The 25,205-nt window shown below is 37.4% G+C and overlaps 1 protein-coding gene across 1 annotated transcript; it reads right to left on the bottom strand.

The window, feature by feature from the left end:
* Window positions 1-912: 912 nt before the first annotated feature.
* On the bottom strand, window positions 913-24,945 carry FGF16 (fibroblast growth factor 16). The gene is made up of 3 exons (XM_063433551.1): window positions 24,348-24,945; window positions 6,778-6,881; window positions 913-1,975 (listed from the first exon to the last, which is right to left on the bottom strand). The coding sequence occupies exons 1-3, from the start codon at window positions 24,619-24,621 to the stop codon at window positions 1,730-1,732; spliced, it is 624 nt and encodes a 207-aa protein (XP_063289621.1). The 5' UTR covers window positions 24,622-24,945; the 3' UTR covers window positions 913-1,729.
* Between the last annotated feature and the right edge of the window lie 260 nt (window positions 24,946-25,205).

A 25,205-nucleotide genomic window follows, 5' to 3' on the forward strand; every position in this document is an offset into this window, starting at 1 on the left:
ACAATCCAATAGACTTGGGAAAGTTGATTCCGAACTCAATAGCAGCAACTGTGTCCAGTTCATTGTGAGTTAGATCCTCTTAGACAGCACTGATTGTAGTCTTCGTCCTCATCTGTCCAAGCCAGTTGCAGATACTGAGTTGACATTTAAAGATTATATAGATATATATAACAAAAAATCCAAGAATTGAAACACAAAAACCAGTTGGCAATCTCAGCCGTTCAACCTGCTGTGCACTGCAACTCCCATCATGCACTGTCAGCTTCTCCACACAATTACGGAGGCTTAAGCCAACAGTCGTTGGAGTCCAGAGGTTTCTTATCCCTGCCTAAAAATTATGACCATGCAAATCTGAAAGGATTAATTGTACATATCTGTGAAAACTAGAAAGATTAGTGGTTTTGCCATTGTTATCTTTCATTTGAACTATATATTGGGTTTGACTATGAGGTAAACAGGCTGTGTTGCTAAAACTCCTATGTAAGCTATCTACAGAGTGTCTCTTTAAATCTGATTAATAGGATCTATAGACTAACACGAGAGTTTTCACTGCCAACATTTGACGTCTTAGACACTCTATCCTTTTATAGTCAGAATTTGTATCATATAGGGACAGGGTTGTCAAAATGTGACCCCCTCCCCAGATGTGGATAGATTGCAATTTACGAAATTCTTTGAATGCAACATTGGGCAGAGAATTATGGGATTTGTAGTTCAACAACATTTGGGGGGGCAGAGTGTGACAACCCTGATGATGCTGGGAGTCCACTCCTAAATTCCAGTCAAATTGTGGTTTTGTCCCCCCTTGGGGTATTGAATACTTCGTTATATACAGTATTCAATTGTGGGGCCTAAGGAAGCAGTTAATGGCTTTTAACCATTCCAATTTTTTTATTTAGCTATTTTTGGGGGGGAAAGTGGCAAATGTAAGTTTCCCGCAATCTTTTTTTTTTTTTTTTTTGAATTTCTAATTTACAGCAACCAACATCTTCTAGTCGAGTTCAGCTGTTGCTTATGAATGGAGTGATTTTTCACAGTCATTAAGTATGGATTTGTAGAAGTGGATTCCTATGTTATGTTTATTCTCAGATTACCTAGTTTTTGATTTTTGTATTATATTTTTTATTGTGTTTTTGAAAAGCCCTGGGGGCAGTTTCAAAAGTCAATACACCGCAGCATTAGCCCTGCTCCTTGCTCCACACAAAACGTTCATATTCTACTTAGCTGGGGATTCCAAAAAGAATCCCCCCTTACATTTTTTTTAGTAAAGCATGAACAAAATATATGTTCCCCCCCCTCCCCCCCTATAGTGATAATGTTCTTCTACATTCAAGCACAGTACCATTACTCTTGTTTCTCTGCACCCTTCAGCAATAGAGGCGTCAAAAATACAGAAACATCCATCGCATGCCCCTACTGTACTGAAGGTGTTAGCTTGCCAGGAATGGCTATTTATAACAGGTTCCAGAGTCTGGTAACCAGTGGTAAAAGTTTGTTGGTAGAGAATGGTACAAAGTACCTATTGTCTTATTATTTACAAATGTAAGCATCTTCTTAATAAGAAAAAGTGGTCTATACTCAAAAGGCCCTCTCCCTTTCTCTAAAGGCACCAACCTTTTAAACATGCTCTCTCACAGCTTTCTAAAAGGATTGGGCTATAACACAGGTAGCACTCCAGCAACTGTACGAGTCCCAAGTATGTACATTAGTGTCAGGAGTCGGCCATTTATCACCTATAATGAAACAGGTCTCTATACATGACTGGTATTTTTGTGTCATCCACGGGTCTTGGTAGGAAGTGTGTGAACTTTTGGTGTCTTTTAGTCCTATATCCATCTCTTGGAGAACCATCCTTGTTTAGAGCCACGTAGAACTGCCTTTCCGAGTCCGAATGTTTATACAACGTTGACGCATAGGTGTTGTACCAGTTCTCTTCAAACTGCTCGCGGAAAACACATTCCCTGTTCAGTTTCTTCTGTGGAATAAACAAAACATGTAGGTAAGGCTCACACCATTCTAGATATTTATTTTTACATTTTTATATTAAATGCAATACAACATAGAGTAAACACAACATAGAGTTAATACCCAAAATTTCTTTTTCTGATTGATTATGGACCACCTGCAGTAGAATCAAAGGGATTTATCCATAAAATAGAAATAGTGGTCACTTGACGACTAAAGTATACAATTTATAACAGAAAGACTAATTTGGAAAAATGCTGAGGATTTATGAAACTTAACATATTTGGCTTAAATTACGTACTTGTACCTGGTTGATCTCATTTTGAAATATGCATTTGATGTCTTAGTAACTCTTGGGAAAAAAATCAGGCCAATTATATTTTATCTTTATACATTCATTTATTTTGAAATATCTTGAGGTATAAGTAATTTTGAAAGGTATCAAGATGTGTGTTGCTGGGAGATCCCACTTGCATGTTTCTGCAAAGTACAATAAGCCAATAAAAATATTTATTAAGATGTACTAGCAAGATAGGAATGGCAAGTCCCATCCGAAGGAGAACTTTGTTACAGGTTACAGCTATCATGTATTAACCATAGCGTGCAAACTGGCAAAAGTAAGTAAATTAAAATTAAACTATGCTACTTTTAGATATAACTGCATCTTACAAAATAAGGATTAGTTTATTGATTAGCATAGAGAGCACACTGAGAGACATTCTTATTGGTATATATATATAATTTTAAAGGGACACTATAGTCACCCAGACCCCTCCAGCTCAATGAAGTGGTCTGGGTGCCTGGTCCCTGAGGTTTTAACCCTTCAGATGCAAACATAGCAGTTTCAGAGAAACTGCTATGTTTACATTTGGGGTTAATCCAGCCTTCCAGACAGCCGCTAGAGGCGCATCTGCGACGCTGGAGGCAAATTTTGCCTCCATCACGCAGAGCGTCCATAGGAAAGCATTGAGAAATACTTTCCTATTGACTCTTTGAATGCGCACGCGGCACTTGCCGCGCATGCGCATTTGGCTCCAGTGACGTCGGATGGGGGAGCCGACGTCGGACGGGGAGGAGAGGTCACCAGTGCAGAGGGAGCCCGGTGCTGGATTAAGGTAAGTGGCTGAAGGGGTTTTAACCCCTTCAGCGCCACGGGAGGGGTACCCTGAGGGTGGGGGCACCCTCAGGGCACTATTGTGTCAGGAAAACCGCTTTGTTTTCCTGACACTATAGTAATCCTTTAATATAATTATTTTCATAATGAAGGGAGGGTGTGTGTCTGCAGATGGTAACTTTGCTGTATACTCCATAGTCCTTCTTCTGAAAACTTTGTGTTATACAATTTTTTAATAATGATCTTTCCTTAGTGTCTCCGACTATGATTTCTCCTAGATTTTGGGTACCATGCTGGAAGAGATTGGGTTAAAATAAGGTAAATTGTTGTGCTTGCATTCTTCCAGCTGGGGCTCAGGGCAAAAAAAATATATATTTTTTTTTTCCCTTGGACTCAGAATGTTTTCTTTTTAGCATTGCTAATTGTGTCTTTGATCATTTTAATAGGAAAATCTCCACCTGTACATAGAATTTTTTGAAGATTGTTCCCTTATGCCTTGGCACAGACAATATATGTTTTCAACATGAATTTTACAGCTTTGACATAAAAGAAGCTGGCTTGCAAGTGACACATAGCAGGGCCAGCTCAAATCCACAGAGGGAAGAGAGCAGGCTATTGTAGAAACACATTTTTAATCATGAAATGACTACCACATGTATATGTTTTCTGAAAAGCGAGACTTTTCAGCAGAATTTTTTTCCTTCTTCAAAAGAAATAGTCTAGCAAAAAAAAAAAAAAAAAGTATAATGCAGAGTTAAAATCTGCAAAAATTCCACAACTAACCCCCAACCCCTCCAAAATGCCTACTTTACCCTTTAACTCCAAAATATGGAAAATAAATACAATGTGTGTGTGTGTGTGTGTACCCCTCCAGCACTTGATAGGCTAAAAAAAAAAAAAAGAAGAATAAAAAACATGTAGGTATACCCCCACCACTTTCATAAAGTTCTTTTGGCAGTAAAACTGCTGTGATGTTCAGTCTGGAAGGTGAAATATAATGAGTTATTTGGCAGTAGATGCTGACAAAGGTACCGAATTAGTGAGAGGAATTTTGGTTTCCTTTACCACCTCAGACTGTTTTGGCTGGACTGACAATTTTTTTTTTTTTTGGAGGCCGCACAAAAAAAACATGCTAACCCTTTTAGTGACAGAAATTTTAATTTATCAGAATGAATTGAGATTTTACTAAACATGAACATAGCAAAACAACTGAGCAAACCTCCCTTAATTTTTCTTTGTTGTGGTTACAAATCTCATGTATTTTATGTTTCTAGTAGTGTCATAAATATTTTTTTATCACTATCTCTAAAATAAGTAGTTCTCCTGGGTTTTGTGAACTACAACTCCCATAATGCTCTGTCAGAAGAGGTCTAGTTGACAAGAGCGAATCTCTGCAACTCCTGTGCAGCCTTGCAGAAGCTTTCCAGGTCTAGCAGATTATTAGGCGTTCTTATATATAAGGAGTAAGGCTCCAGACAAGCAAGCTATCACTGGCCACCAACTGTCAGTAAGGCTTCAGACAAGCAAGCTATCACTGGCCACCAACTGTCAGTAAGGCTTCAGACAAGCAAGCTATCACTGGCCACCAACTGTCAGTAAGGCTTTAGACAAGCAAGCTATCACTGGCCACCAACTGTCAGTAAGGCTTTAGACAAGCAAGCTACCACTGGCCACCAACTGTCAGTAAGGCTTGAGAACGATCTACTGAAGTTCCGCCGGAGCTTAAAAACAGCTTTATTTGCTCAGGCGTACGGGATGACATGAAAATTTTTAACTTGGTCCAAATGCATGTGATTATAATGCTGTTGTTTGCTGGATATTGTTTTGTCTGTTTTTTATTGCTGGTATGCGCATCGAGACCCTATGGGTAATAAGACTGCGTTTCTTAAGAATTTTTAATAAATAAATAAATAATAAATAAATAAATATATCAATAGCTAATGAGTCACTGTTTGAAACCCTGTGATCTAGGACCAAAGAGTGTACACTTCCACCCAAAAAGCATGATTATTTTTTTTTTGAAAAATGCCTGGCATCTATACCCTATTTATAAGAACTAGTCACAGTTTTACAGGACTATTTACTAAAGTGAGAATTTATAGTGAATTTATAAAGTGAATTTCCAAATATAGATCAAAATAGCTGAATTGGAAAACTCTCAGCTGTGCTCCAAGTTTGGCTACTTTGGCCTAATATTTTAAATACAGTTAGAATGCATTACGAATTCTCACTGCAGTGAATAGTACTGTTAATGTTGGTAGGGATTATCGAAGAAATCCATTAGTGTCATGAGATCTCTCTTCTTATCAAATGAAACTTACAAATAGATAAAAGTGAAGAGATATGTTGATTGGTTTACGAAGCACCTATATGATATGTTTCCTGGCGGTAAAACCAATACAGTTTTTACAGTGTAGCAGCTGTTCACATATGCATTCCCACGTGCCATAACTAATGCTGTTGGTTCTTAAACCTAACAACCCTGGGGGATGATGCATGGCAGTTTAATAAATTTGCTTTCTGAAATGACTTTATTTCAGATAATTCAATTAATCAATGGCCAGCCATTCATCAGCATTTTCATTTTATATTATTCCTGATAAACAGGTTGATGTATTGCATTGAAAAGTGAGTCTGCAATAATCTCTGTTCCAATGTGTGTCTATTTATTTTACCTGTGCAGTGCATTAGTACATTGCACCTGGGTGTGACACTGTCTGTTACTATACACATGCAGTTCTACATGAGCTCTGCCAGGTTCTCTGTTGGCTGCACGCTATACACAGTACCATCAACACCTGCACGAGTCTTGAGATGTGACTAAAACGCAGTAAAACTGATTTAGTTTCTAGTCGTTTTTCTTGTAATTTGGCAAATGTAAAATGGCTGTAACTGCTGCAGAACTAGTGATAAGACCCTGCCATAAATAATCCAGTTCCTCATGACGCAACCCTGTAAAGGGTTAAATCTGTAGGCATATGTTTCACCAGCTGAAATGTGAGGCACCTCTGGTGTAATTTTCAAATATTAGGCCCTTAGGCATTCAACAGGTGGGGTTTCTGCGGGTAACCTAATTACTGATGTTTTATCAGTTTATGAGATCAAGATTTATTCAAATTAAAGAATGTGGTTATCACAAGCCAATTCAGCTTAATGAAGAAAAACTGGGTGAGGCTCGACTGAAATCATAAGGGACATTGGGAGTGTTTCACAAACAGAACCGTGGAGTTAAGTTCCAAATGTAAGCATTCACAATTGGACTTAATAGAATTATCCTGCTGATTTTATTGGTTACCATGGTGACTGCTCCACGTTTCGATTATCAGTACTTTCATCAAGTTCTATTTGTTTTGTTTCTGTGTGTCATATTAGACTATAAATTATTTGATGTGATTGTACCAATTGTAAGGAAGTATGATAAGATACCTATTGGGAACGGGTTTTCTGTATTCCCTTCCAAACTCACATTAATGCAGTTTAGTTTATTCTCAAACTGTTTGAAGTTGACAATGAAATAGCAGAATGCCTACTAAAATAGTCAGTTTGCAAAAAATACTTCATTTCGTTTAGAGTTCCTGTACTACATAGATTCCTGGTTCTACGTTTTGTAATTCGGTTTTTAGTTCATCCCACCTCACTTTGAATAAATAAACATAAATAAAAGTGTAGACAAAGTGAATACGAATAACTTCACTTACCGAACCATACAGTTCTCCCCTCTCATTCATGCCCAGGTATAGGCCAGAGTCCACTCCGCGTATGCTAACAAGTCCAACGGCCAGGCTGATAAATTCCAGGATTCCTGGGGACGAAACATTGAGAGGTATGGATTAGAATGGAACTGCATAAAAGGTGTTAGTGTAGATAAAGATGGTTTTTAAAGAGATTTTTATTTTTAAAAAATCTACTCAGAATCTACTCAGATTCTAAATAAGGTGAGCAATTAAACAAAGGATTCTTAATTTAAAAAAAACAACAACAACATGAATGCAGCCAGTAGCGGACAAGTGAAAGCTGTATAAAATAACCCAGGCATGCAGCTATAGTTTGCAGGTGTAGACAACTTTGGAACTCCGGATGTTATGGACTACATCTCCCTTGATGCTTTGCTGGCATTATGGCCGTAAAAGTATTACTGGAGATGTAGTCGTGGCATCTTGAGTGCCAAAGGTCGTCTACCCCTGATTTAGGGCCTTTGGTCTGAAATTCCATTATATCCGAAAGTATAAGATATGAGGTTTTTTACTGAACTGGGAATTATGGAAAAGTGTATTGTAAAATTTAGGCCAAAGTTATCTAAATTGGAAAAATTGTCATATTCAGCTATTTTTTTAACTTTATTTTGACCTACAAGTTGAAATCCCATTTTCATGTCTCCACAGTCAGGACTGACAGACTTATTTCAAATTCAAATTCTAAATATTCCCCATCAACTATGGTTTTTTTGGGGGGGGTTATTTTCTCTTAAAATGTGAAATTCACAATGATTTCACTTTGCATTCCTGACAATTCACATTTTAGAGCATAACCCTATACTAGAATTTAAATGTTTTCATTGTACTTAAAACAAATTGAAAAGTGACATAAATGTAATGGTAATGTTGTGTGTTTTTTTCCAAAATGTATGTTTATAGAATATATTCATTCAGGATATTGTCTTCTTCAACCTTCTACTTACTGGGTCTATTTCTCTGTTGTGAAAAATAAAATTTAATAAATAAATTTAAAAAATGGATAGGTTTATACATATTCCCGTATCTTAATCTATTCTGTTGGCAATGATGATGCTCGATGAAGTCACTATATGATCCATATCTCAGTTCTTCTACCTTTCCTTCAAAACTATCTAAACAATCTATGGCTTACATATTGTAAAGATGAATATACAACATACAACAAAGGTGAAACGTTGTATTTGTGTACAATTTAAATTATAAAATAATAATAAAGAAACAACACTAAACACGAGAAATCTGGTAGCAGAACTTCAGGTTTTTCACAAATATGTGGAGTATAGCAGAGAATATGAGGACAAAAAAAAAACAGAGCAATTGTAACTGCCAATCTACCCCAGTAAAATGCTGTAACATTTTAAAATTGTGCAATAACACTACTATCAATTGACTATCAATGCTTCCCAATTCTAATGTTTAATATGGCTTTTTATTTTTAATTCTTTGATAATTTTTAAGTACATTATGCACAATATTCTATTCCACTCTTTTTATATCACAGGTATATCCGGTTGAGAGCAGAAGGGGTCGTCTATTTTCCTTCAATACATTCACCAAATGTAAGGTTCAGAGAAGGCTATGTGATAATCTGGTGGTTACGTCATACCATAATTGTATTATTTTAAGATGAAAAGCCCAAATGCTATGGGTTTTACGATATAGCTGTGTTTGATCATTTCTCCCTATGATCTGTGCGTCAGATCTTTCTATATATATTACCTATATAGCATTGTCATGAAAGATAAGACCAGGACAGCATCATATAAAGTGACTTGCCTAGCCCACTTCAAGAAAATACATATATTTAATTGTCAACTTTCCAGGAAATAGTAGCAACGGCAAATTTCTCCCAATTAGTAATGTGTATTTTGTTCAGCCTTCATTAGCTCGCGTTCGGCTTTTTCTATGTGACTAATGCAATAAAATGTAATGAGAATTCCCACAGCATTCTTTAGGAGATCCCCCCTGGCCTTGTATCTGCTGTGCCGCTGGCTCTTGTACCACTGGCTCTTGTGACTTAGAAGAAACCTCCTATGAACGAGAGCTTTCCATTGGTACAAATATGTTGGTATCCAGGGGTTTTCGGTTTTACGTCAGTGCACATGTAGCATTGGAAATAACTGGAAACAATTATTAGACATTTCAGGATGTTTTAATGTGAAGAACAAGATGAGTATATTATTAGGGAAGGTACATCTTGAGCCCAACTGCATGCACAGATGGGTCTCCAGCAGCAAGAGAAATGAGAAACCAAGGGAAATTAAACTATGTGCAAATGTGCTTTAAAGCGGGGAAAAGGCAATTATTATTAAAAGCAGGGAGTATACTACTTTCCTCCAAAAAAAGTGAAGTACAATTCGTACTCAAAAAGACAAGCTCCACCAAAAGGAGAAGCTGGCATCGTAACTTCTAGACATGTTTAACTATTGACCTTTCAGTTTCAAAGGCATTTAATTATTATCCTGTACAGCCCTATAATACACACTCTCCTTTGGCAGAGCAGATACAGTCTATGGGCCAGATTTAGACTCTAATAAGATCCCAAATGAGACTCTTTTGGCTCACCGAGTACACCTGGCGCCACACCTAAAAAACGAACAGGCTTTTATTTTTGGTTTTCCTTTGATTCCATTTCTTATGCCATTTCATCCGATCCAAGGTCAATATAAACATACTGAGTCACTATATATCTCAGCTGTCAACGCCGTGTGTTTGCAACCTATCGCTCTCCTCCTCCTCCTGGGCCACTACTCACATCATGGTTTGTAAAAATTTAAAATAAGAAGAGTAGTATAAACAAAATAACAGCTTTGGAACTAAGAATGTCAGCCACCAAGACTAGACTGATGACTGTCACAAAGTTTTTGCCTGCCGACACTTACAGAACTTTTTTGTGTGTAAATTACTAGAAGGTGAGATACTGTTGGTAATTATTTCTTTTTGGAGAATCAGATCTCCCACTCTTCATCACTTAATAAATCAAGGGTTTCAAGATCTCAATTAACAAGCCTAAAATACTCTGGATTACTCTGTCTAGGAGTTGTCCTACAGGCAGTTTAGTCTCTCAGCTTCCAGGGAAATGCTATCGGGAAATTTAAGTTGTTTGTCGAGTCAGAGAAGATTCAAGTGGCCTTAATAAGAGATGTCTCATATCTAGGGAAATCATGAAATTGATTTGATTTAATAATAGTAAGTCAACCTGTAGTGATCGCTGAGAAGAAAGACTGTACAATTTATAGTACAGGAAAGCAAAGCATAGGTAGTCATGAGAAAGGGACAGAGTTATTTGCTATCTAGTTTATAATGTCAAGTTAGGAAATCTGAGCCCATCTTTCCATTGTAGATCAATTGTATACATAAGCCTATAGCTCGTTGTCTAGAATTGGTTGAGGATGGAGATGGACCGTAAGATACTTGGAAAGGTTGATTTACACAACAAACACCCTATCCAGACCAATTTCACATTTCCTATTATGCTTAACCCTACTTTACATCACACATTTCCCAGTATGCTTAGCCAATAAGGTTAGGCATCATTGCTTCAGTCTGCTTGAGCATCTGCGAACATCTACAGTGGCTAGGGTCGACACTATTGATCTAGGCATGTAAATTCATCACAATTTTCCCTAATTAATTTGTTTGCCTATGAATCCAAAACATTTGAGAAAATAAAATCTACAGGACGGAAGGAACTCACTGAAAAACATTTCATATTTCTTCTCTTAATAGTAGCTTATACTCCGGAGCTTCCTAAGGAATCAGAGGCACGCACTTGCTCACACTGCATTATGTCAAAGCCAGTTCTCTACATGTGCGTCCAAGTCAACTCTAGACTCTCCCCGGTACATGTAAAAGTGCCAGTTTTACAGCTAGCACTCAAATAATAAGAGTAGTAATGGAATATACTTATATCAGACATAGGACAGTGTGTACATTGTAACCAGTAGGGTTAATAGTTATTCAATTAAAATGAACCAACTTGTGGTTCTCCACAGTCTGGTATTGACAGTATAATCAAAAAGAATGGTTCGCAACCTCTGGGCCCATTCTTTTTTTAATGGTTTCCCAGTGGTCGGAACACAACAGCTTTTTCATATTGCTTTGACTATAGGCAACTTCCCATAAATAGCACTTAGTTTTCTAAACTGGCAGTGTGAAATACAGACAACAAACATTTTGAAAATGTTTTTATGTACCTAGAGTTAACCTATTAAAGGAAGTCAAGTGGCTTATGCTAACAGTTTCTAAGTGAAACTGCTACATTAATATTTCAATAAAAGCTATTATTTTGTATAAACTGTATTGATTTGTCTCCCATTGTGTCTCTTGTTTTCCTTGCATGCACCTGGGCATGTCTGCTTGACTGGCTCTTCATGTTATAATTTTGTACAGGGGCTCTGGATCAGCTAGGAGGTGCTGGTAAGTGTAAAATGTGGTGTGTCTGTAAAGATACATGTCTACAACTGTGAGAATGTAACAAGATTTTACATTTTGCTTCTATTAAGCACGCACATGCTAAAAATGAAATGTCACTTTCAATCTTCGTAACCTGCTTTAGAACTTGCAAACTAAATCTAAACCAGTGAAGGGGTCAGATGTGTATCTTTATTATGCTTTAGCATAATGAATTCCAAAGCACGTGGATTTAAATCTACTGTTAGAAATAGCTCAACAGTATTAAAAATGTATCTACATACCTTGTAAAATCACAACGTCAGCCCCTGCGCTCACGCTCCCACAACTCTTGGGCGGCTATAGTATTCATCAGCCCAAACCAAAATAAAAAACAACAAAAAGAAAGTTACCTGCACACTATCTCAAATCCCTATGCATGTGCCTATGGATTTGGGATAGTGTGCATGTACCTTGTGAATATTTTAAGAAGGTACGCAGAAGGCGTGTAGACTGTTTGGGATAGTGACCATTTACCTTGTAAACGGTTTGGGAGAGTGCGCAACTAGTTTGTAAACTTAATGTGTGTTGGTTTCTACACACTCACTCGCCTATCAAACTTGTATTTGCCTAATTAAAACTTATTCAGTGTATTCAGTAAATAGTAAACCATTGAATTAAAGAATTAAATTGCAAAAATGTATTCCCCATAAAGAACCAAATAGGAACAATTTTGCTTACTAGAATAATTTCCAAATCTGGTATTTTAGTTATATCTTGCCAATCTATTTTTTTATTCACAATAGATCACCTTTTTGTGCAAGTTTTTTTTTTACAATTTAATCTCTTTATTATAGTTTTCTTTTGTATACAAAAAAAGACATTTACATTTTTTTAAATACATGTATCTATTAAAAGCATACAATTATGCATTCATTTACATATATTATAATTAGTAATTACATCACTTCATCTCCTAATAGTGTACATTGTGTGTTACCCACTCTGAAAAGAAAGAAAAAAGCAACAACAAAAAAAGCACCCCTCCCTCTCCTTACATTTATCATTTTCTATGTGTCTCTTCCCTTATTCATTCATTTGTCCCTGATGTGAATTTTGCGCACGTTGATTGGATCTTTTTTTTCCAAATTTTCTTTGTAGCATTATCAGGGTAAGCATCTTGTATTGTGTTCTGATATTTTACCCTTACTCAAAAATAATATTTGCTCCAATTCACATATTTCATCTCTCTTTTTGTGCAAGTGTTTGCCCCTCAAACTAACAGAGTTAAAGGACTACTATAGACACCCAGACCACTTCAGCTCAATGAAGTGGTCTGGGTGCCAGGTCCATTTAGTGTTAACCCTGCAGCTGAAAACATAGCAGTTTCAGAGAAACTGCTATGTTTACACTAGGGTTTATCCAGCCTCCAGCAGCTGTCTCACTGACAGCCGGTAGAGGCGCTTCCGCGCTTCCCACTGGGAAAATCACACTGAGAAGATGCTGACGTCTATAGGAAAGCATTGTGAAATGCTTTCCTATGGACTGCCTGTGCTCGCGGCTATTGCCGCGCAAGCACATTCGGCGCTGACATCGGAAGAGGGAGGAGAGTTCCCCAGCGCCAAGGGAGCCCGGCGCTGGAGAAAGGTGAGAGTGGGATCCTGAGGGTGGGGGGGGACCTAAAGACCCTACAGTGCCAGGAAAACGAGTTTGTTTTCCTGGCACTATAGTGGTCCTTTAATTTACAAACTTTGAATTATAGCCAATAATCCAAATAGCAAATTATAGGACAAGAAAGCTGATCTAGTAAAATTCTCCAATTTAACTATAATAACATCTTGGCTATTTTAGCTCAAATTGTGTCAATTTTGTTTATTTAGTACAATTCAACAGTTACCGAATAACCCTGTATGTTTAACCCTGTAGAATAATAATGATAAATAAACAAAAAAAAAAAGAACCTACTTAACGCTTATAAGCAAACGTGCCATCATAGGTAGAAAAACGAGAAATACCCAAATGTACGGTGTATATCTTAATACATTGGTGTACAGCATTGCTAACTTCACCTTCAGATCATTGCAGAGGTGGTGGAGAGGACAAATACACAGACACACTATGAAATTTGACCTTATTCTTATGCTCTGACTTTTTCCTCTTTTGATTTTATTTCTCTTTCACATGAATAGGTTAACAGGAAATGGCAAGATCTGTTTATCTTCTTCAGTAGAAAGCCCATTATCTCAGGTGAGAAATAAATGACTTCCTTTCTTTTGTTATGAAACGCTTTATACTGTGTCATTCACTAACAGCTTCTCTCTGGAGGGCTTGTTACAAAAAATCTCTACAGGGGTCTGCATGCAAACAAAATGGATGTCACAGTGGATCTCCATGTAATCACATGGCAAAGAAAGAAAAAATGAGTCTCAGGAGAAACTACACCTTGTTTAAACATAATTACAAACATTTAAAGAAAGTGTTAGACTTCCATCAGTTGTTTGGGATTCACTGTACTGTTTTTAATTAAAAGTGGATAGGAGATACATTTTAAAACGTTGATGATTCAACTGAGATTTTTTTTATTCTATAGGAAAGGATTAGCACAATTATAATGATTATAACTATTCTATACGTTATCACTTTCCAGTAAATATTGATTTTTTTGCATTGTAAGCCAACACCTCAATCATCAGAACTGAACCCATTTTTTTCTGTCTCTGGTTCTCCCCCTGTAATCCATTCCCCATTCCACTTGATCTCTTTAATTCCATCAGGATCCTTAGAGGTTTTAATAATTAATAAAAGGGTTGCATATTCTGTGATAAGTACCATTCTCAACAAAAAGGTGCATTGTACAAGATATGCGTAGTGTTGTTTTATGTGCTTTAAAGTTATTAAATAAAGCGTTTAAATCAAAACTACAGCATAAATCCTTTGTGATATATTAAATACAACATTTTGGTAGTGTGTGTTTTGGTAGTGTGTGTTATCAATTTAAAATATACTTTATTACTAACAATAAGAGGATGAATTAATATTTTACTAAAAAAGTATCCCCAACTCTAGTTGGAGATTATTCTAAACTTCTAAATTTAGATATTTTGCCCTAAATTTCACAAGTTATTTGTAAACTTAGCACAACGTATGTTAAGTGAATATGCAATTATGACACTGCCACTTCTGGATGCACTGGGCTTGAAGATATGAATAAGTGTACATTACATCAGCGGTTCCCAACATAGTTCTCAAGGCACACCAATGGTCCAGGCTTTTTCATAATCCCCATCTGAACAGAATAATACTAAATCCTGGACTGATGGTGTGCCTTGAGGACTTACTTGGTAACCATGGTACTAGCACATTGACACTGTGTCAGTCGCTTACATGGTTACTCCAAGTACCAACACCACTTCAGTTATTTGAAGTGGTCATGGTCCCTGGAGCCTTTATGTGCAAAGTTCTGCTTTGAAATGCTGCACAGATAGAAACTAACCCATTAGCTGCCTGAGGTGTGACTTCACCACCTGTAGCATCATAGGTGTGTCATCAGCCAGGCCGGAATTAGAGTCTTGGGCTGGCTAATGCCACTTTTGGCATTAGCCAGCCCAGGACTCTAGTTCCAGGCTGGCTGAAGACACATTTGTGCAAGTTTTGTGGCACAGGATTGTATTCATTAGCTGAGGGCAGTTAGCTGCCACTCTCCGCCAATAAATGGTGATTACTGTGGCTTTCGGCCTCTGCAGCTCTACAGTAGTCGGAAGCATATCATTAAACCACCAGAGGGCATCAGAACTACATGGTGTGCCGTATTACTTGGGGACCATGTCAGGGTACTCCATGAACCATAAGCACTACAGCAGGATCTAGTGGTTATGATGCTTAGAGTAACAGTTTACCTTGTTGAGAGACAATTTATACTAGATTACTGTACTTTCATTGTAAACTTTTGTCCCATTCATGGCCATATGCCAATGTAGCGGACAGGTATATCAATTTATTAAAAATACCACCATTCAAATAAGTCTCCAATAAACACTGATTTTAATACTGTGCATCAATAATATGGGATATGATTTCTGTCAGTGCACATAATAATTATTATTATCATTATCATCATCATCATTTATATGTAGTGCAAATATATCTCACAGTGCTTTACAATTATTATTATTGATGTAAATTTTTGTAAGTATGTAATAAAATATAGCAAAAAAATAAACACTGCCATGCCAAACTAGACCAGATTTGGTATTAATGTTAAATTTGTATGTTGAATTTCTAAGCATAAAATACCTTTTACATAGAAACCTGCTATTGCTGAACAAGTCTACAATCAATGGTGCGAATCTGCATCCCCTACACTTAAAACAACCAATGACACTAGCCTCCATCACCATAAACAAGCATTTAGGAACTTCAAAATTAATGTTTAGTCTTAAATCCTTACACAATAGAGCATTAGATTTTGTTTATGGAATTTGGTTTAAAATTGTGTTTTTTGTGGAATTGTTTTGTTTGTCCAAAATAGCTTCTAGTTCACACAGTTTACATGTTCAAATAGCATTTGTGGCTCAAAATAAAAAAAAAATTACTATTTTCATGATGGATAAGATTTTTCACAATTACAATTTGATCTGATTGTTAATCTTAGAAATATCTGGTCTTCACTCATACAGTTTACTGGAGGGCTATCTTGAACGGAATGTGGAATAACGGCTGCAGTAATTCGGAGTCGACGTTGCAAAGGGAATGACCATGCATCTGTTAATCCAAATGGACATTAATAACTAGTACAACTGAGTGTCTTTTTAGGGATGCTTATTTATATATTTTTTATATGAGATACTATAGCTGAGAAAGAGGGTTCTAAATCACCAGCTAAGAGAGCCAGTTGGATTCCCACATGTCCTAATTTAATACTAGGATAAAAATAGGAATATGTTATAGAGTATGCGTTCAGATTTCCTGACCTCAGCCATAGGAACAATATCCTGCACATTTTTCATGATACTTGGTTTTCCAAAAAGATCTATGTTTGATTGCATAGAAAATGTTAGACTAGGCAAACCGGTCAAAAGCCCTCTCTATGTCTAAACCCAACATAACCAATTAGACATCATATGTAGTTTGATGGGGATGATATAATAATCAATGCCTTCGCCAAAATATTCACATTAGAATTATTTAATTAGGCAGTGAAATTGGACCAGTTTAGAGTCTGTACCTGGTGTAATAGTTATTAGTCTGTGCACCTGGGTCAAGGGAGTCAGTGGTGGGTCACCCAGTAAGAGCACTTTATATATCTATTAGAATGCCTAACAATGCCAAATTATGTTTAAATGATCATTATATAACTTAAATGTATCTGTATAGACCCAATGTTTCAATATCAATGAGTATTAAGATTTTACATTTCATTTCTTCCTCTGATTTGGTGGGTTTCCGGTGATAGAAATACATTAGGAAGGGGTATTTTAGTAAGGTTTCGCCTTTTTAATTGGCATTGAGTCTACATACACGCTAAGATAATCATTGAAAGGAAGCAGCAACCAACACATTTAAGTGAATGATTGAAGTAAACTGATCTGGTTTAACCAGCACCAAAAATGGTATGAAATAAAGTGACGTTGCAAAGTGGGTCTACTTATTAATTTCTTCTCAGAAACCTATACGGACATTCTAGTTGAGATTAGAAGTAAAACCAAGGGCAAAGTGAGCTTTATTGTAATGTCCCCCCACTAACCCTCTCAACTCACATTTTTCAACCTTTTTAAAGTCACAGAATCCATGGTACTTATTATCTACCAGCTCTGTTGGCAGTCCGACCCTGCCTTGATAAGTCTCCACAAAGTATGTATAAATGCAGTTGTGCATACTAACTCTTGGCTACCTGCCACACAAACACTAAATAATCAGCAGATTTATACATGAATGTTGTAAAAGTATCACAACCGCACACATTTTTTTTATTTCCATGTTGCATTCCTTTTGAAATATATCTGTGTGTCCGATCTGGTCTATTCTCTACCGATTTGCCTGTCAAAGAGTTAATGGCACATGAAGGTAGCAGGTACACCATATGACCGGTTTGAAGTGCAAAATTTAGCTCAGCTTTAAAGACACGAGTTTCCAATACATACTATTGGGCTTCTCTTTCAAATTCAGCACACAAGTATTCATTTTACACTGCCTTGGGGAGTGCTGTAATGTACAAACCCAGAGCGTCTTATATTGAATGTCTAGACACATTCACTCACACGGATAATGTAGAATGAAACACTTGTGGAATGTTACGTGTTAAAAACACAGTGTAAACGTAGAAAGGGCAAGACAAGGACCAGATGGAACAATCAGACAGAGACAGATGTGATTTGCACACCTCTCTCTAATTTCTAGGCGAGAATGTCTGTCTTCTCAAGGATAACCTACTGAAGTCTAAGGAGGAATTGCTGATCCAGACTTAACATTTTCTGAAGCGTAATGTGCTGTATATATTTTTTCCAGAACACCTGTCCACTTTTTAAATTCTCTTTACAGTCCTTGGTAGTAAGACCATTTTTCCCCCAAAAGAGTGAAGTCAATTTAACACAAATTGGTTCCTTTTGTACCAGACTCCAGGTGCTTCAAGATCTGAATTTCATCTCTTCAGGAATAAATGTATAATCCAGTTCATTTACATTGTCTCACTCTCTACATTTGCATAGGTTTTTTTCATAGCATTTTCTAAAAGATAGGTGCTGTGTTATTCTCAGTTTTCCGATTGCTGATGTCTTAGTCAAAATTTAATATCACGTATTGACTGAGTCTGGCTGCTAGTGCATGAAAATGTAAATGTTTATAAAATGATCATTAAGACTATGTTGGAATTTCATTGAAATTCCAACACAGTCAAAAATCACAAGACAAACTAGGGACAACCTTGCCCTATGGTAAATCCTCTGCTTGACAAAACCTGACAAAAGGTGGGGCTACCACATCCAAATTTTCACTCTTCCCCTAGCCTTCTCTAACCATAACTGTGTGAATAAGACATTAGCTCGCCCTTGCTGGATCCTACTTAGACTTTAGTGTTGAACTTGAGCATGTGATCTGACATGGCCTCCTGGTGGATGAAGTTTAAGGGAATCTGAAGATTGAAGATGCAGGGCCCGCAGGTAAATCTCTAACTCACCTACTTTGCACTCCAAGGCCACCACAAACCAACGGATGAGGTCATCATCAGGGTCTGTACAAAAATATGCAAAGATCCAAAAAGGTGGTGGGGTGTGATAATGTGCTGGTTTGGCCTTAAATTAATTGTTTATATTTGCCCACTAGACTACCTGTGCCCAGCTGTCCTCTGGCTCCTGGCATATGAAACAGCTACTGAAAGACGCATTACTGGAGTACTCTTGTTTGTTTGCAAAAGTATATAACAGGGTTCTTCCAGACGTTCGGCTGTGATCACGAGAGAATGCAAATTTCAACATTTCAAGTTATTAAAGTATGGAAATATTTGTATATATAGAATGGAATGTTAAAAATGCATTAAAAAAAAAAGGCAAACATTTTGAACTTTAATTATCATTTGGCTTTAGATATTAGCAATCCTATAACCAAGGTTTAAGGAAAGTCATGAACTAATGCTGTCTGGTATTAAAGACATAAAACATACTTTATTCCTGCGTAGCAGCATGTCACAGTGTTGAAAAGTAACACTATGTCATACATATTGAATATATTTTTGTGTAGACTAATGTAACTGGGGCGAACTTTATTTTAATCACAAGGAAATAATATTCCCTAAAATACCTCAGATCTATATTATCCATGATTGTAAAAGCAGAGTGTATGATTAATTAAAATGCTGGCATCAAAGCACATTACCACTTAAGGGCCAGTATTAAACATTCTGTTGAAAGGTGCAACATTTCACACATTCTTGGTAATGGAGATTTTTGCAATAACGTGGAATTTCTGGAAAACACAGAATTTAAGAGAAAACCCATACATGTGAGACTTTGCCTAGCTCTACCAGCGTAACTGTCATTACCTTCTCTGTTCTTCTGTAGTGAATTTAATGATAACTTCTGGTAAAATGTCCCTCTTCAATTGGCATAGCATAGTGCTACAATAATAGTCTTCTATTTACATTTCTTATTACTCTATCAGCGATCTCTAGCCCCAGGGGAGTTCTATCCTGGCAGACTGGTAATAGTTTTAGTGAGGATTAACAATTATTTTATGGTAAATAGGAGATTTCTCTTACAGAAATGTTTGCAGTTACATAGTTACATAGTTCCATAGCTGAAAAGAGACTTGCGTGCATCAAGTTCAGCCTTCCTCACATTTGTTTTTTGCTGTTGATCCAAAAGAAGGCAAAAAAACCCAGTTTGAAGCACAATTTTGCAACAAGCTAGGAAAAAAATTATCCCTGGATCAAGCAGTTATTACCCTACAGTTAAACCGAAGTAAGTTCTGTGTAGGACCCACACACCCATAAGTCTAGTTATGGAAACCCCTCCATTGCTGCATGATGGAATAAGCAGGGGGGAAAGCAGTGATTTATAAAATGGCCACCTGATTGGACATAACAAATTATATACTATGTTAGACTCACTTACTCTACTTTTTAAAAGGCTATTTAATACTTAGACATCTTTTATAGACTACTGCGCACAGGAGTACCGTAAGGAGGGCAAGATACACATTATTTGGTACAGGAGTAGCATTCTTCTATGGGAGTGCACCAAAACCTTTATTAACCTACTATAGCAGCATTGCAGGCCTTCATTCCTCTACTTTAGGAGAGTTGCAGGCCCTAATTTCTCAACTATAGGAGCATAGCAGGCCTGTATTTCCCTACTATAGGAGTGTAGCAGGCCTTCATTCGTCTACTGCACAAGTGTAGCCGACCTTCATTCCTCTACTATAAGAGCATAGCCGACCTTCATTCCGCTACTATATAAGCGTAACATGCCTTCATTCCTCTACTATAGGAGTACAGTCAGCCTTCATTTCTCTACTATAGGAGTGTAGCAGGCCTTCATTCGTCTACTACACAAGCGTAGCCGACCTTCATTCATCTACTATAAGAGCATAGCCGACCTTCATTCTGCTACTATATAAGCGTAACATGCCTTCATTCCTCTACTATAGTAGCACAGTCAGCCTTCATTTCTCTACTATAAGAGCATTGTAAACCTCTATTCCATTATAGGAGCGTAGCAGACGTTTATTCCTCTACGATATGAGTGTAGCAGGTCTTTTTTTTTACTTTATAGGAACATAACAGGCCTTCATTCCTCTATTATAGGAGGTAGCAGGCCTTCAGAAAGCATTTATTACTCTACTATAGGAGAATAGTAGGCCTTTATTTCACTACTATAGAAATATAGTAGGCTTTTGTCCTTCTGTAGGAGAGCACCAGTACCTTTATATTCTACTATATAAGAGTAACAGGCATTTATTCCTCTATATGAGAGCACTTGAACCTTTATTACTTTTTTACAGTAGCGTAATAGGCCTTTATTCCTTCATAGTGGTGAATCAAAATAGGGTTATAATCCAGATTCACCATATTTAACAGACACATATCACTAGTCCATGCTGTTCGTCAGCACTGGTACATGTACATCCGAATAATGCAGGATGTAAGTAACTTCGCTAATCAAGAAGGAATACGTCTGTCACTTTATTGGTTCCATCAATTCATGCACTTGTATATTATAGACAGCAAGGGATGTGTTGTAATATGACAGATCTCATTGACATTTTAATTTCAATTTCAGTAGCTATGTATAGGCCTCCCAGGACTAAATAGGTTTTAAAAAGAGATGTTTAACCCCTTAAGGACCAAACTTCTGGAATAAAAGGGAATCATGACGTGTCAGACATGTCATGTGTCCTTAAGGGGTTAAACAGAGGGAAAACTGGTGATAGAGAGGCAGTTTTATGTCTTAAAACATTTTTTCACTGTGTAGTCACTTTGGCATCAATAGCATTAACAGGTAGATGGATATAAGATAAAGATGCACCTTAGATTGTCTTGTGGGAACCTCACCAACTCACTAATCCGGGAATGATGTGAAAACGTTGATCCCCTGTTTGTTATTCCCTAGGCTAGACCACAAACTGAGCTACCTGAACTCTGAATGGTAAAATTCAGACTATAATCACCAAACCGTGACTATAGGTAAGTTAAAATTTTGTCCAGATCACCACTTTAACCTCATTTATGCCATTCTGATTTACTACAAATTGTACTTTAGAAAATGGCCCTGTTTGAGTGTAATGTCAGCAAGCTGTTTGAGATGTAGATAGTTAAATACCTTCCAAAATAGTAATCCCCCCCCCCCCCCCCATGTCTCATTTATCACTATTATGAATTCCATTCTATTGTATAATGTGTTGCAAATTAATAAATCAAGCAACATATGTGACATGATCAAAAACGAGAGAGTGCATGGGAACCTGCTCTGTGATTTCGGAAAAAGGGATGTAGGGAGGGAAGGACCTGGGATGTGTTGACTAATCCCAGACATTCCTTTAAAAATATATATATATATATATGTGCACCTGCACAAAAAGGGAAGTTGGAAAAAAAAAAGAAGCTGACATTTCCTGAAAATGAGCACATTTGTTTAGCATTTTAATTCTACCCAAGCGGAAACTGGAGGGGAGAGATGATTTATATTAATCATGTAATTAGTTCTGTATGGGGCACTGGCGGCTGCGTCTCTTGGATGGTATGCAGGTTGGCAGGGAAAGGGTTAACCCCTTGGCTGCCAGACCGAGCGTGCACTCCATCTCTTAACGTTGTTAAAAGGAGAAAAGACATGTAAAGGAAGAACACCTGTTTCCTCTTGGGTGGGACGCACACTACAGGAGCATGGGAGAGGGTCACTGCTAATCTACTGGAAGAGGGCACACCTGGAATTTATTTAACGCTTTCACTGCTGCGCACCTAAATGTTTATTCAGAAATTATCGGGGTTTATCGACTAAGCAGTGGATTGGGAAAATGGAAATTGAACGTTTCAGGCCAAAATATCTCAACAGTTGAATTGTAAATGGAAAAAAAAAAAAGCTTAGATCTGATGGATTGTCAGATTCCTTGCTTTTGGAAATTCACTTTTTAACTCACTGTTTATTAAACAAAACCCCAAAACAGATTAAAACTCCTTTATTTACAGTGTTGTTACAAGAGAATTGTTACCAATTACTGGTATGCCTATTCTTCAGCTACTCGTTATTCTTTATACAATAATAACAATAATAATAATAATAATAATAATAAATAATGACAATTAATCTGAATTAATGGTGAAACTTTTCAATGAACAAGTTTGAATAACATCAAAGCATAAATAAACCCTGAAAGTAAATTAAATGTAAAGATCCCTTGTATCAGTATCTGAAATGTTGGCACAGCATCTTGGGGGTTGTATTCCAAGCCAGTTGGAAAGCTAAAATTTCATTTATCCTGTATTAATAATGTATATCAGAAACAAAGTTACTGAAAGTCTTGGCATTCTCCTAATATAAGTGAATAACCCATTGTTTTTTTCCTAGTACAGCACACATTCTCTTGTTACACAAAGAGTTAACAAGTCAGGTACAGGGAACAGTACAGAGGTACTTGATATCTTCCTATGAAGTCTTTTTGAAGGAAGCCTAATTGCTTCCTGCACAACATCCAGCCATAAATGAATGCATCAACGACCTTCCTAAACAAGCCAGCATTGAGCAGCAATGTCTTAGACCTTAACCCTGCCAGTACCACAGATCACAAGCAGCTATCACATCCACATGGCATGCTTACATCCCCTGCCTCTGAGAGTCATATTTATCAAAAGGAAAATAAACTCATAAGCTATTTTTGGGTAAAGTGCAAAACAAATAGCAATCACCATGGAAACCAGCAGAATACCCCACAACATTGAACTAGTTCATCTCCTGCCTTGATAAACCCTCTGCACAGCCCTTGCTCCAATCTCTGAGCGGAGACACAGAAACCTTCTGGCACACCAGCTGTTGTGTGGACTGGGCATTGCCTTAGAGAGGCTCAAATCAACTGATGTTTTGTAGTTCCCTATGAGTTTGGTTAGAAAACAACTCAAAACAGCCCCAGTATTTATGGAGCAGGATAATTGCAGCCTTGCCTACTGTAAGAGGTTAGGAGAGTTTTTAAAGCACTCTGGGTTATGTAAGAGAATGCACCTTCCACTCGCTGGCTGATTACAAGTAATACCCTGGGGAACATCATTGGATAAAAAAAATGCAACTGTAGAAATATAGTTAACTTTTTTATGCCACAAATTATCTCCTGCACTTGCTGCAGACTGTAAAGCAGAATAAGGAATGAAAATGTATTTTTGCAGGTAGTACAGCTGGCTGTTTGACTTTTCAGCTGCACGCATTATTCTGTTTTCATGGTTTTAAAATGATGCTCTATATAGGTTTCTACCAGTTAATGAGCAGAAACGTTAATGAACTAATTGCTACATGTTACCGTACGTTAAATCACTGCATGTTTGAAAGGACATAGACCAAAGAGCTTGCAATCGAGTAAATATGATTTAAGAAAAGTATCAGAATGTTTGTGCTAACTTCAGCATGCATTAACCCTTTAATGACATACATTAGAGGAGAGAGAAAACTTTCAAAAATAGTGTTATAGCAGAGCTAGGTAAAATCTCGTTATTTAACTTTAGATGGCACAACAATGCTAACAGGCTCCTGTTCTGCTTAAAATCTATAATCATTCCTATATATATCGGGGATAATGTACAGATAGTCGCTAAGTGGCAAAGTTCGAAAAAAATGGTGCAATCTCCATGGAAACCAACAGAACGCTCTAGCTGATCGTTCCAGTTTAGAACGTTGCCCCAGAACTCGGGAAACCCCGGCGTTCTACGGAGGTCTACACTGACAGGTTAGGGGAGAAATTCCAGCATCCCAGCGATCAATGAAAACAGCACCACTATCACTGCCCATCACAACGCACAAACAAACAAAAACAACAACAATAGAACATCGAAATGATGCGCTTAGAGGAATAATTGCAGATTTTGGGACATTTGCTAATTTAAAGATATTCAGACAAGTCACGCACATGACATTGAGAGAAAGAAAATCTGAACATAATAACGTTTCTCTTACCGAATCTGCTGTGATCCTGCCTTGTACCATGTACAGTCCCATTGGGAAAGATCTCCAGGTGGAATCCAGTCCTACAATAAAGTTGCCTCCTCCTCAGGATCCCCTTCAGGTGGGCAAAATCAGTGGGTGATCCCCTTTGCAGCCTGCCTTCAATCTGCCCCAGCCTCTCATTAAGGAAGCCGGGGGAATCCGCTAAGGGTAAATTCCCAATGGAAGAGGAAAATCCGTGCATGTCCAAATCCAGAGATGCCAGGAACCCTCCAACCTCAGCCATGGTGATAGACTGATCAGGATTGACACAGTGTATCTGTCTGTGGATAGAATCGAGGTCGTAAAATGTGCGAAAAAAATAATTAAGAAGTAAAAAAACAAACAATGCAATATGCACTGCAGTTTGTCCGATGTGCGGAGGAATTAGATAAGCAGTTTGCTGTTGATGTCCATCAACTTGTCAGAGCTTTGGAGTCCCAGCAAGTCCCTCTGTGTAGTTACCGTGTCCACCAGTGACCTTGTGCACATGGGTAGTTATAGACTTTAGTCTCTTCATTAATCTGATCTTGCCTTTCATAGCTGGGCTCTGTCTAGCTATGAGATGAAAACTGCACTTTATATATATACATAACACACTCCCCTTAACATTGACTTACTGGATATTTAAATACAAGCCACACCTCATTATTATTCCCCTTGGCTAAAACTTTTTTTTTCCCCTCTGATCCATTTGGTTCTTTTGAAAGAAAAGAGAAAAAAAAAATGTTTCACTCCCTCCTTTATTAAAAAAAGACCAAAAAAAAAAAAAAAAAACCCCAGGAAAAATCTGCACATTGCAGTGAGGGAGAACAGATTTTGGCAAGTGCC

This window comes from Pelobates fuscus, chromosome 9, assembly GCF_036172605.1.
Source record: "Pelobates fuscus isolate aPelFus1 chromosome 9, aPelFus1.pri, whole genome shotgun sequence".
In the NCBI taxonomy this organism is placed as follows: domain Eukaryota; kingdom Metazoa; phylum Chordata; class Amphibia; order Anura; family Pelobatidae; genus Pelobates; species Pelobates fuscus.